Source organism: Myxocyprinus asiaticus, chromosome 7 (genome assembly GCF_019703515.2).
Source record: "Myxocyprinus asiaticus isolate MX2 ecotype Aquarium Trade chromosome 7, UBuf_Myxa_2, whole genome shotgun sequence".
Taxonomy (NCBI): domain Eukaryota; kingdom Metazoa; phylum Chordata; class Actinopteri; order Cypriniformes; family Catostomidae; genus Myxocyprinus; species Myxocyprinus asiaticus.
In genome coordinates, this window is record NC_059350.1 from 20,107,792 (window position 1) to 20,121,746 (window position 13,955).

Consider the following 13,955-nt stretch of genomic DNA (forward strand, 5'->3'; position numbering starts at 1 on the left):
GATGAAGCGCCGAATGAGACGTAATAAACTTTGTTAAACCCCAGTTATACACATGTCTGGAAATCACGAGCTGCTCCATATCCAAAATGTAAGTATAGATGTAATTAGGTTTGTTTCAAAACGTAAAAATTAATTTGACATAATAATAGCATTTGATATGAAAAGAAGCAAAATCACTATGGCTATTAGGCTATTATTATCAGAGCTGTTCAGCTGCAGGGTGAAGATGAATATTCAAAACAGTCTACTTCATATCATCCTCATGAAACACCAGTTACATTTCTCATTTCTGGACTGTACAGGTATTTTTGTTTTTGTGCTTTGTGCAACAGTTTGTGTTGGTCTTTAGGTTGTCTGATTTCATGTTATATACAGTACACATTGTTAATTCACAGATTAGGCCTAATATCTCCCTAATGTATAATACCCGTCACAACCGATTTGGTAGCAAGTCTCTTTTTAGGGATTCATATGTTTATTACATTCAGACAATAATCACATCTTTAACTCAGTGATTAAATCTTTGATCCTGTTTGTGAATCACTACACATGGCCAAAAGTTGCATGACAGCATGACTAAACGGGTGACCGAAAACACATCATCTCTTCCACAGAACTGTTCACTTAAAAACTCATGTGTAAATGGCAGTATGGCTGAGGTTAATATGATGTATTTATTAATTTATATCTGTGCTTATATGGGATTACAGTGCATCCGGAAAGTATTCACAGCGCTTCACTTTTTCCACATTTTGTTATGTTACAGCCGTATTCCAAAATTGATTAAATTCATTATTTTCCTCAAAATTCTACAAACAATACCCCATAATGACAACGTGAAAGAAGTTTGTTTGAAATCTTTGCAAATTTATTAAAAATAAAAAACGAAAAAAATCACATGTACATAAGTATTCACAGCCTTTGCATGACACTCAAAATTGAGCTCAGGTGCATCCTGTTTCCACTGATCATCCTTGAGATGTTTCTACAACTTGATTGGAGTCCACCTGTGGTAAATTCAGTTGATTGGACATGATTTGGAAAGGCACACACCTGTCTACATAAGGTTCCACAGTTAACAGTGCATGTCAGAGCACAAACCAAGCCATGAAGTCCAAGGAATTGTCTGTAGACCTCCGAGACAGGATTGTATCGAGGCACAGATCTGGGGAAGGGTACAGAAAAATTTCTGCAGCATTGAAGGTCCCAGTGAGCACTGTGGCCTCCATCATCCGTAAATGGAAGAAGTTTGGAACCACCAGGACTCTTCCTAGAGCTGGCCACACGGCCAAACTGAGCTGGGGGAGAAGGGCCTTCATCAGGGAGGTGACCAAGAACCCGATGGTCACTCTGACAGAGCTCCACCATTTCTCTGTGGGGAGAGGAGAAACTTCCAGAAGGACAAACATCTCTGGAGCACTCCACCAATCAGGCCTGTATGGTAGAGTGGCCAGACAGAAGCCACTCCTCTGTAAAAGGCACATGACAGCCTGCCTGGAGTTTGCCAAAAGGCACCTGAAGGACTCTCAGACCATGAGAAACAAAGATTGAACTCTTTGGCCTGAATGGCAAGCGTCATGTCTGGAGGAAACCAGGCACCGCTCATCACCTGGCCAATACCATCCCTACAGTGAAGCATGGTGTGGCAGCATCATGCTGTGGGGATGTTTTTCAGTGGCAGGAACTGGGAGACTAGTCAGGATCAAGGGAAAAATTAATGCAGCAATGTACAGAGACATCCTTTACGAAAACCTGCTCCAGAGTGCTCTGGACCTCAGACTGGGGTGAAGGTTCATCTTCCAACAGGACAATGACCCAAAGCACACAGCCAAGGTAACAAAGGAGTGGCTCCGGGACAACTCTGTGAATGTCCTTGAGTGGCCCAGCCAGAGCCCAGACTTGAACCCGATTGAACATCTCTGGAGAGATCTGAAAATGGCTGTGCACTGACGCTCCCCATTCAACCTGATGGAGCTTGAGAGGTCCTGCAAAGAAGAATGGGAGAAACTGCCCAAAAATAGGTGTGCCAAGCTTGTAGCATCATACTCAAAAAAGACTTGAGGCTGTAATTGGTGCCAACGGTGCTTCAACAAATTATTGAGCAAAGGCTGTGAATACTTACGTACATGTGATTTTTTTTTTTTTTTTTTTTTTTTTTTCGTTTTTTATTTTTAATAAATTTGCAAAGATTTCAAACAAACTTCTTTCACGTTGTCATTCTGGGGTTTTGTTTGTAGAATTTTGAGGAAAATAATGAATTTAATCTGTAAACATGTAACATAACAAAATGTGGAAAAAGTGAAGCGCTGTGAATACTTTCCGGATGCACTGTACCTAAGGCATAAATCATATCTTGCAAATTATGTGATTCAATTTTGTGGGACATTGCCTTAAAAACATAACATATGTAAAAAAATATTTATCTTCAGACACATTTTTAAAGCCATGATGGTAAAAACAGCTGTTTATCATTTTTTGTGTTGGGGCCAGTGAAAATTTTGGCAGGGCCAGTAAAAGTCTGAAGCACTGGCCCGACTGGGCCAGTAGAAAAGATCCTTAGCGTTGAGCCCTGCTAGCTATACGTGTTCCCTTGGAATTGAACCAAGACCTTGCCGTTTCTGGTGCCTTGGTCTTCCACTTTAGCTACAGTTCATATATGCATACAAGTTTATGAATATCTGTCCCACATTGATAAAATCAATCATGTGGTCAAATAATAAAGCTTTGCAAATGGTAGCACGTAATAGTATGTAACTGTTTAAATGGGTATCAGTATAAAGCAATTTAATACTGACAGAATAAAGCCATTAAATGCTAAAGTAAAAAAATGAAAATGTAATATGATGTGATTATGAGTTTTCTATGCTAGACTAATTTGAATCAGACTGTCATTGACTCCATTGATAGGATTTACCTCCATTCTTGACTTTATATCTAAATAATATCTTAATAGTTTTTATTTGTTTTCCAAGCTGACTGTCTCTGATTATGGCACTACCGAAGAATGTGCTGTGTAGTGATTTAGTAGTGCCATAAGGTCATGCTTTGTCTGCAAGAGGTTGGCTACAGGATCTGGGAAAGGTCTGTTAGCACAGTAGGAGTTTGCTGGAGTTGGCGGCATGTTCCCAGACCCAGCTCATCTCCCGCGGATGTGGAGCTTGCCAAACGGAGGCCGGCAGTGTGTGCGCTCCCCAAAGCCTGAACAGTCAGAGACCATCTCAGCAGATTCCCCCAGAAAAAAACAACCATAAGAGTTTTCATTCAGCACAGGCTTGGGTTAGTGGGGTAGATATGGCTGATCTTTGGGGTATTCTTGAAGTTCTGTGGCTAGACTCAGGATTGATTGAATTTCAAGCAATCATAAGTATGGTTGGGAATACTTTTAAAAAAAATACTGAAACCAAATTAGTTTCATGACATTTGGTTCTGTTAACAGCTAAACGGTAAACAATACACCTTTCTATTGCACTGTCCTTGCTGGTCGTGTGCAACAATAAACATATTGCTTGACCAGTTCGTAAATTTGTAAATGGTTCTTTTTAATGAATCGAGTCCAAAATACTAAAATCAGTCTTAAACTGATAGGTTTGAAATCTGTCTAATGACTTACTTGCTAACTGAAACTGAACCGAGACTACAAGGTCTAATAGATTAACCAAATAAAAAAGGCTGTACTTATGGCTTGTGAGAGCCAAGTCAGTGTACTGATAATTACTGACTAGTTGTTCATGGCATTATGTTGTTAAAGATTTACATTCAGAAAAGAGTTTTGTTGTAATTAAAGGTTTTGAATGAAAAAAAGTTAAATGTTATTGAAAATATTATTTTTTTTTGTTTTTGTTTGTTTGTTTAATAAATAGTTATGACCAATTATTCAGGGTTTGAGCCGCTTCGTCAAAAGTACAAAAAGAATCGTTCTAAAAGAATCGTATTAAAACAGTCATTAATGGAATGTTTAAGCTGAATTGTTAAGTGGAATCTGAACCAGATTCCCATCCCTAGTCATATTATAAAAAAGGATTGTGGATACAGAGATTGATATTACAGTTGTGCTCAAAAGTTTGCATACCCTGGCAGAAACTGTGAAATTTTGCCATTGATTTTGAAAATATGACCATGCAAAAAAACTGTCTTTTATTTAAGGATAGTGATCATATGAAGCCATTTATTATAACATAGTTGTTTGGCTCCTTTTTAAATCATAATGATAACAGAAATCACCCAAATGGACCTGATCAAAAGTTGTTTTGGTCTTGTTATAGACACACAAGGTGACACACACAGGTTTAAATGGCAATTAAAGGTTAATTTCCTACACCTGTGGCTTTTAAATTGCAATTAGTGTCTGTGTATAAACAGTCAATGAGTTTGTTAGCTTTCACGTGCATGCACTGAGCAGGCTAGATACTGAGCCATGGGGAGCAGAAAAGAACTGTCAAAAGACCTGCGTAACAAGGTAATAGGACATTATAAAGATGGAAAAGGATATAAAAAAATATCCAAAGCCTTAAATGCCAGTCAGTACTGTTCAATCACTTATTAAGAAGTGGAGAATTCAGGGGTCTCTTGATATCAAGCCAAGGTCAGGTAGACCAAGAAAGAAAAACCCACAGGTAACCTCAGGAGAAATACAGGCTGCTCTGGAAAAAGAAGGTGTGGTTGTTTCAAGGAGCACAATACGACGATACTTGAACAGAAATTAGCTGCATGGTCGAGTTGCCAGAAACAAGCCTTTACTGCGCCAATGCCACAAAAAAGCCCGGTTACAATATGCCCGACAACACCTTGACATGCCTCACGGCTTCTGGCACACTGTAATTTGGAGTGACAAGACCAAAATAGAGCTTTATTGTCACAACCATAAGCGCTATGTTTGGAGAGGGGTCAACAAGGCCTATAGTGAAAAGAATACCATCCCCACTGTGATGCATGGTGGTGGCTCACTGATGTTTTGGGGGTGTGTGAGCTCTAAAGGCACGGGGAATCTTGTGAAAATCGGTGGCAAGATGAATGCAGCATGTTATCAGAAAATACTGGCAGACAATTTGCATTCTTCTGCACGAAAGCTGCACATGGGATGCTCTTGGACATTCCAGCACGACAGTGACCCTAAGCACAAGGCCAAGTTGACCCTCCAGTGGTTACAGCAGAAAAAGTTGAAGGTTCTGGAGTGGCCATCACAGTCTCCTGACCTTAATATCATCGAGCCACTCTGGAGAGATCTCAAACGTGCGGTTCATGCAAGACAACCAAAGACTTTGCATGACCTGGAGGCATTTTGCCAAGACGAATGGGCAGCTATACCACCTGCAAGAATTTGGGGCCTCATAGACAACTATTACAAAAGACTGCATGCTGTCATTGATGCTAAAGGGGGCAAAACACAGTATTAATAACTAAGGGTATGCAGACTTTTGAACAGGGGTAATTTCATTTTTTCTTTGTTGCCATGATTTGTTTTATGATTGTGCCATTCTGTTATAACCTACAGTTGAATATGAATCCCATAAGAAATAAAAGAAATGTGTTTTGCCTGCTCACTCATGTTTTCTTTAAAAATTGTACATTACCAATTCTTCAAGGGTATGCAAACTTTTGAGCACAACTGTATATTCATAACTGAACTATACACTCACTGAGCACTTTATTAGAAACACCTGTACACCTACTTATTCATGCAATTATTTAATCAGCCAGTCATGTGGCAGCAGTGCAGTGCATAAAATAATTCAGATACAGGTCAGCAGCTTTAGTTAATGTTCACATAAACCATCAGAATGTGGAAAAATGGGATCTCAGTAATTTTGACCGTGGCATGATTGTTGGTGCCAGACGGGCTGGTTTGAGTATTTCTGTAACTGCTGATCTCCTGGGATTTTCATGCACAGTAGTCTCTAGAATTTACTCAGATGCTGCCAAAAACAAAAAAACACCTTGTTGATGAGAGAGGTCAATGGAGAATGGCCAGACTGGTTCGAGCTGACAGAAAGGCTACAGTAACTCAGATAACCACTCTGTACAAATGTGAGCAGAATAGCATCTCAGAATGCACAACACATCGAATCTTGAGGCAGATGGGCTACAACAGCAGAAGACCACATCGTGCATGTTATTTGGACCATAGTGTTCCTAAAAAAGTGCTCAGTGAGTGTATTTCAAAAGAGAGTAGTGTAGAATAGATTGTAATTGGCTATGATATAGCACGTTAGAAAGTTTGAAGCTTAAATGCCAAGTGAGAATACCTCGATTAAAATCATAATTGAGTTTCACCTAGGCTGAGTTTCCTGTACTGTAATATCTGCGAGACAGACATGTGCAGAGTATCTGTTCAATTTATAAACAAGACCAAATGTGCCGAAAAATTGTGAAACCAGCTAATGGCTCCTATTTCTTTCCCTTGATACCAAAGACTTAGAGTCATTTTACCTCACGAGCGGTTTCCACCGTGATCTCATCACCGGGAGAGGTTGAGCCACAGATGGTGGTTTATTGTTGCAAATAGGCAGTCTCGAAGTTTTACACCCCGGGTCAATGAATGCCTGAGCATGGTAATTTCACCAAACACTGATTACCAGATGTTTTTCGAGGAACACGACTGGAATACTTATGAAGCCATCCTGACAGGCCCTCGTAGAATTTGTAATGCAATCATGCCAGCTTCTAATAAGACCAATTAAGCCCTAATGGACACCGGATAAGGAGCCAACAACAATAATCGGCTTACTAAAAACATTCTTGTGTTTGGCTTCCTTTGGCGTCTGTGGCACTGATCGGTGTAATCATGCCTCACAATTTTTATCTCATTCACACGAATTGATGCAAGGGTGACAAGAGTAAAAGGCTGTTTAGCCTACATGTTATTGCATGCCAAAAGCATATCTAATATTTGTCATCTTTGCCTACCTTAATAGTTCTTGTTGAAATTATTCTATTTATAAATACTTGTACCACTTTGCAGAGTCTCTGTCAATCCGTTTCCTTGTTTGCAATAAATAATTTTGTTCTGGTTTGTGATGTAACTTTTGATTAAGATTTTTTTCTAATGATTGCGATTCATAAATAAATAGAATAAAACTAATTTTAAACATTGTTTTGTTAACAGTGTCACATACAAAATAGTCAGGCCTAGAAAACTTCACACATTGTAAAGTGACACATAATCGTATATATGCAAAACAAGTATGAAGTAAATATTAAAGTAGTGGTTAGACATATTTAGCATAAACTCTTCACCACAGGCTTAGTGTTATACTGCATATCCTGCTATACAAAATATGGTCAATAAACAATTTGCTGGTTTCTTTCAGGTTCTCCTGAGGATGGAGGGAAACCCTTTCAGTGTCCTGTATGCGGTCTGGTTATCAAGAGAAAGAGCTACTGGAAGAGACATATGGTGATCCACACGGGCTTGAAAAGCCACCAGTGTCCCCTCTGTCCCTTTCGCTGTGCTCGTAAAGACAATCTCAAGTCCCACATGAAGGTGACTCCAGTCACTGAGAATGCAAATGCTTAGCCCATAAATCATGAGCAAACATCATAACATCTATATGTAGATCATGGGTTCTGGTGGGTCGCAGCCCAAAAATGGGTTACAGGTTGGTTCTGATAGGGTCATGGACAGCAGGGAAAAGCAATGTAAATGCAGATAATAAAATGTAGGTAACAGACAATTGTGCAAAAATAAATAAGCTTATCAACTTTTTAAAGGGAGGAGAAAAAATGCTTCTAAATTTTTTGTTATTGACGTCAAAGGCATTGCGTCCAAACTCTACAGTATTTTGGTGCCAATTAATGTCACTTGGCAGAGGCTAGACAAATTAGGCAAATGTCAACATGGACAGGCTGCGTGGCATGATTTCCATGAACAAAACTATGCAAGGTAAAAAAAAAAATGACCAAAACTAGATTAAGTATATGTTCACCTGGATGAGGATTCATCTTTGATATGCATCATCTAATCCAGACTTTTCTCTGATGTTCTCAGGTACATCAGCACCAGGACCGAGGGGAGACCTTCCAGTGTGAGCTCTGCCCCTTCACATCCTCTCGCCACTTTAGCCTCAAGCTGCACATGCGTTGCCATCAGCACTTCCCCCGTCCCGACCTCAAAGTCAAAGAAGAGCCTGGCACAGACACAGAGGAGGGCGAGGGCCTGCTTATGGGGGATGTTAGAGTCATTAGCGATCAGGCCATGAACACAGACGCTTCCACATCTCCCACTGTCAGCCATCCGGATGGTCGATTGATGTCCTCCCCTGGAGAACCTTTGAACCACGTCCAGATCAAGGAGGAACCCCAGGAGAGGGATGTGTCTGTGATGTCCCCATTCGCCCTCTGTAGGGAGCGACCCAGCAGCAGCAGTTCTCTGGATCTGTCTAGGCCCAAATCCAGTCCGCCGGGCCCTGGACCTACAGCTGCCTCACTCTTCAGCCCAGACATCTCCACCAAGACGGCTACGGACCTCCTCATGAAGCTTTCGGGTAAGATCTCAGCTAAAGGTTAAGCCACAGTATTTGTGTAAAAAGCAGTGTGAAGGCTTGAGATGCAGGATTACGTAAACTAGCTTAATTTATCCAGTTATAATTCTTGTAATTATGATGGCTGAATTGGGGGTGTAATTACAGATTGGCAGAGGCAGTAGAATTCGAGTTCACTAAATGGGAATCCAAAGCCTAGATCCTGCAGGACTGTGTCTGTGTGCATGATTAAAGAAAGGGATAGTTGCAGAAAATTCTCTCATCATTTACTCACTCTCATGCCATCTCAGATGTGTTTGACTTTATTTCTTCTGCTGAACACAAACAGATATTTTTAGAAGAATATCTCAGCTCTGTAGGTCCATACAATGCAAGTGAATGGTGGCCAGAAATTTGAATCTCCAAAAAGCACATAAAGGCATCATAAAAGTAATCCATAACACTCCAGTGGTTAAATCCATATCTTCAGAAGCAGTTATGTATGGGTGTGGGTGAGAAACAGATCTTAATTATTTTTTTACTATAAAATCTCCTCCCTGCCCAGTAGGTGGCGATATACAGGAAGAATACGAATCGCCAAAAACAAAAGAAGAATGTGGAAGTGAAAATGAAAGTGGAGATTTATAGTTACTTAACTATTTAAGGACTTAAATATTGATCTGTTTCTCACCCACACATCATATCACTTCTGAAAACATGGATTTAACCACTGGAGTGTTATGGGTTACTTTTATGTGGCCTTTATGTACTTTTTTCAAAGTTTTGTAATTCTTCTAAAAATCTTTGTTTGAGTTCAGCAGAAGAAATAAAGTAATACACATCTAGAATGGCATGAAGGTGAGTAAATTATTTTGGGTGAACTATCCCTTTAATACTTATCCTCTGTTATAGCTCTACCACAGAAAGCCAGTTTATTATAGATGTGCTTTTTTTTTTTTTTTTTTTAACCTTCAGTCTTGCTACCTAATCCTGCCACACCTTGTTTCTTTTAGTTTGGTTCAGTTTATTCAGTAGTTTTAAAATTTAAGGATTATATAAAAATGGAACACAGAAAGTAAGTGACTCATTAATGTTGTAGTCCTTATTGAAGATGACATCAGGGTTCCCAGTCATGGAAAATAAATAAAATCTTACAAAGTAATGGAAAAGCCATTAATATTTCTATAGATAATAATATTAATTTTTCTAGTTATGCTCTGCTCAAAAATATTTCATGAACAAGAAATTGCTCGTTGAGTGCAATTTTAATAAGATTATATTAAAAAAAGTATAACAGAATAATACGGTCCAGATTATGTTTAATTTGCTTCCAGAAACGAAACAACACAGTAGACGAAATCGTAGTTAATGTACATGCTGATATTAATGCTTTAATTAAAGGTATCATTTAATAAGCTGTTTAAGGGTGAGATTTGGCTGATCAGGTACTAAACTAACCATGGCACTTGTCAACAAAACCCAAACTTTAGACCATTAAACAAAACCCAAACTTTAGACCATTAAACACATGTTGTTGTGGTGGAAAGTATAGGTAATTGTGAGACAGCAGCGAGATTGATGCGAGAGGGTTGACCAGGGGTCGCCCAGGAGGTCGGCAACAGGGTCGCTGCTCCCTTGCTTAATGCAGAGTAATTAGATTGAGATCTCGGTACAGGGAAAAAAGAAAACCTTTGGAACATTAGATTAATTAAAAATTCATGCATAATTCATAATTAAAAAGGAATCCGTAATTGGAAATGATTAGCGGCCTCAGCTCCATCGCGTGACCTATTGCCTGGAAGCGCGGGGACTGTTCCAGCTTAGTTAACTTCATCTCCGTCTTGGTGGAACGTGCAGAGCCCATGCTCGGTGCACGGCTACCACCTTTTCGCCCATGACACCACGTTCTAGACTTCCAATCAAGCGGGTTTAGGTACTACATGATTGGATATACTCCTCAACAATGTCAGCCTAGAGTTGAGAGACAGCAGAGATATTTCCGGTGTTCAGTTATTCAAAGACAAGACGCTTCAAGACATTAAAGGCGGGTTTATACTTCTGTGTTGGTGTGTCTGCTTGTTCTGCGAGTACACAGCCAAAGTGTTAATGTATTAAGAAAAAAAGTCTTCATTTCTGAAATGATTATACATTTTATAAATAAACAAATGCAATGTTATTTATGGGTTCGAAAGTACTTATTAAATTGCATTAAAAGAGTTCATCAAAGTATGTGAGCATGTTGACATTTAAGTACATATTGTTTCTCATACATGTTGTCTGCCATGCAGAGAGAAAATAAATCAGGAGTAAGTCATCTAAATTATTATAATATATTTAGCATACTTAAGCCATTTTACACTGCAAAGGTGGCACAGAAATGATGCTGCATTTAATTTACACAAAACCAAAGCAGCATTAGAACAGCTTTTGATACGAGGGACTGATGTGGTCAGAACAGGCATAATTAAGTCTGGCTTTTATGCACCATTGCGTCTTTACACAGAATTTGGAGCAGGCACAGAGCAGACTTAACTCAGCTGTGAAAAGCCATCTTTTCACACGCTGTGCTAAAATAATAATCAAATTAATTAACTCCTACTCATTTGACCAACACAAAATGGGTGTCATTTTAAAGCTTAGAAGGTGGACTTTACCATTCATATAGGCAGTATAACCAACTCTTAACAGGTGCTTTTAGAAGTGTTCATTTTCATAACTTATGAAATATAATTATTTACTGTACACAATTTCCGCTCGTTATTTCATGAAACATTAAACAGAATATAAAAACAGCATATGTTCCCGATTAAAACAACACTCCCAAGTCCAAATACAGTGTGATATTATGCATAGATCTTAAAGTAATCTTGGAGAAAATGCGATGCTACCTCAGATATCTTTTTACCATCCTGGGGGACGGTCTCTATTTAAATCATCCACAGTTTTTGCACAATGTGGGGACTTTTCAGACAGCCCCTTACCACACCCTCCACAGTATTAGCATGTTTCAGCACAATGTGTGGACTGTTCAGATGACCCCTTACTCACCGTATGAAAAATGTCCAACTTATATCAGTTTTAAATTAACGATCTGGAACAGCCAGTTTCGCCGTGACGCCATCTGACCAGCTTACGGGACAAATCGTGTCCCGTATTGATTCGATACGGGATGTAACATTTCATATTTAGATACGGGAGGATCCCGTATTTTACGAGACTGGTGGCAACCCTACCTGGAGGTCTAATACATTCTCATGAGCAAAGTGTGGATGTGGAAAATCCTGAGTTTATCGGGAGAAAATGTAAATCGGGAGTACATCGGGAGGAGGGGTGGAAAAACGGGAGAAACACGGTAAATTCAGGAGTGTTGGCAGGTATGATTAAATATATCGGTAATGTAAACACTTGTTTTCCACCAGTAAAGATGGCAAAGTGTTTGTGCACATCCTCTAAATGCCTAAAGCAGTGTCTTGAGTATTATTCTCTTTTGCTTGATAGCTACTGTTGTCATACATCCTATTGTAATCCATGAGGGAGAGACATAGATAGAAACAAAAGAAATGAAAATGGGAAGGGAATTAGAGAATAGAGGATGAAGAAGAAGAATGAAGTGAAAAATAGAAGACTAGTGCTTTTAGAGTTCCCCCGGTGAAACACACACATGGGGTGACCTCTCGCTGACCTCTGGCATAATTGGCCTATCATTTCTTTGGACTGCCTGGTTCTCCTATGAGCTTTAGACCAATCCGCTTTGATTTTCCTCCATGCTGACACAACTGTTAGCCATCCAGCCATGATTTGGAGATGAAAGCTGGAGAAGTGCTTTGAAATGCGGGGCCCTGCACATGCTTACTGGACCTAATTCAATAATGACAGTTTACACATTGTCTCCTTCTCTGTGACAAAGTGACACAGGTGTGACTGACTCTGGTCATGGGCTAATAATTGGCCAATGCAGTTCTGGGAGGTGTTGAAATAGTTAAATATAAGAAAAAAGAGTGAGAAATAGAGTGTGCTCTCATTCACATTGTTTTTGTTTGTACTCGATTAATTTTCGAAGCAGTGGGTTTACACATGCTCTGTGTCCAATATATGCACTTCCCTACTATACAGTATGCAAAAAGCAGTATGTGTAATGAATCAGAATATGCAGTATTCATTAAACGGTTGGTGAACAATTCATGGATGACCTACTGCATCTGCTGAGATTCTGAAGAGTGCAACCACTGGACACTTTGCTATCCCATAAGGTCACAGGATTTGAGGAGCTGTCAGATTCAATACATTAAATTCAAAAAGAGGAGAGAACAGCGAGTCAGGTGGCTCTTTTTAAGTTTAAGTGCTATAGGAACCAAGAAAGTTGTTCCTTGTGGTTAAATTGTAATTGTAAATTATTTTCACGGTTGTTGATAGTATATCATATGTCCAAGAAGATACATGCCTCTGTCACAGGACAATGCCCATGTTTCCGGGTGTAGTATGTTCAGGAATTTATTTATACAGGGTTCTGATGGTCATGGAAAACCTGACAATATTAGGTACTTTAAGATTGTGTTTTCCAAGTCTGAAAAAGTAATGGAAATTAATACAAGTTAATGAAATTTCTATATTGAAAAATTATTCTATTTGTGCTCTGTTCTAAAATAGTTCATTGGCTGCATATTGGTCTTTGGTGGAGTTAAACTTGCTCGTAAACCATAATGATGTCCCATTGGTGAGCGAATTGTTCTTTTCAATGAATCGGTATCAAGTGATTCATTAGTGAATCAAGTCTAAATTTAAAAAAAAAATTATAAGAGCTGTCAAATTTAACACGTTTACACATGCGATTAATTAAACAAGTTTAACGCATTAATTTTTCTTAATCACGATTAGCGCATTTACCATTAATAAGGCATACACCAGCATGTACACTGGTCGGAGTAGTGGGGAACCTTTGCTATGTGTCTGCCCGGGAGTCATTATACTGACGCACACACAGGGGTGGGCGATATGACCAAATCTTATATCGCGATATGAGTAATTTTATATCACGATAACGATATGTATCGCAATTTTGTAATTTTTTCTCTGGAAAACCAATAAAATCGGTTAAAATAATAATTAACCATATTGTGATGCCTATTTTGGGGAAATCTAGTCAGTGAAATAAATACTTTTTAAATGAAATCTACTCCCACCCTATATAATTTTCTCTTTATTTAGAACTCTTTATTCAGTTTTAAAGCAACCATAATACTCAATTTCACATTATGCCACATTTCAGTCTGATATGTTGTTGACAAGTGTTATTATAAACTTTCCTCAAGAAACTGAAGATCTTTTCAAAGCAAAGTCACAACGTCATGCTGAAAATTAATTTAAAATATATTTATAAACACTTATTACAAAAAAAAAAGATAAAAAAGGACAGAATTAATGTGAAGTGCATCTTCTAGCTTTCATAATATTCTTTAGCGTAGTTCATTTTAAGGTATTAAAACAGATTGTTTGTATTAC

The 13,955-nt window shown here is 38.8% G+C and overlaps 1 protein-coding gene across 6 annotated transcripts in view; it reads left to right on the forward strand.

Annotated features, from left to right (window-relative positions):
* LOC127443875 (zinc finger protein 827-like) overlaps positions 1–13,955 on the forward strand; it is a 121,932-nt gene that overhangs the window by 37,867 nt on the left and 70,110 nt on the right. For all 6 annotated transcript variants that reach the window (XR_007897714.1, XM_051702877.1, XM_051702875.1 and 3 more), the window contains exons 3-4: positions 7,308–7,480; positions 7,985–8,480. Coding sequence is in view for 5 of the 6 variants with exons in the window: in XM_051702877.1 (XP_051558837.1) it covers positions 7,308–7,480; positions 7,985–8,480 (669 nt within the window). In the remaining variant the exon portion in view is untranslated. The remainder of the gene's footprint in view (positions 1–7,307; positions 7,481–7,984; positions 8,481–13,955) is intronic.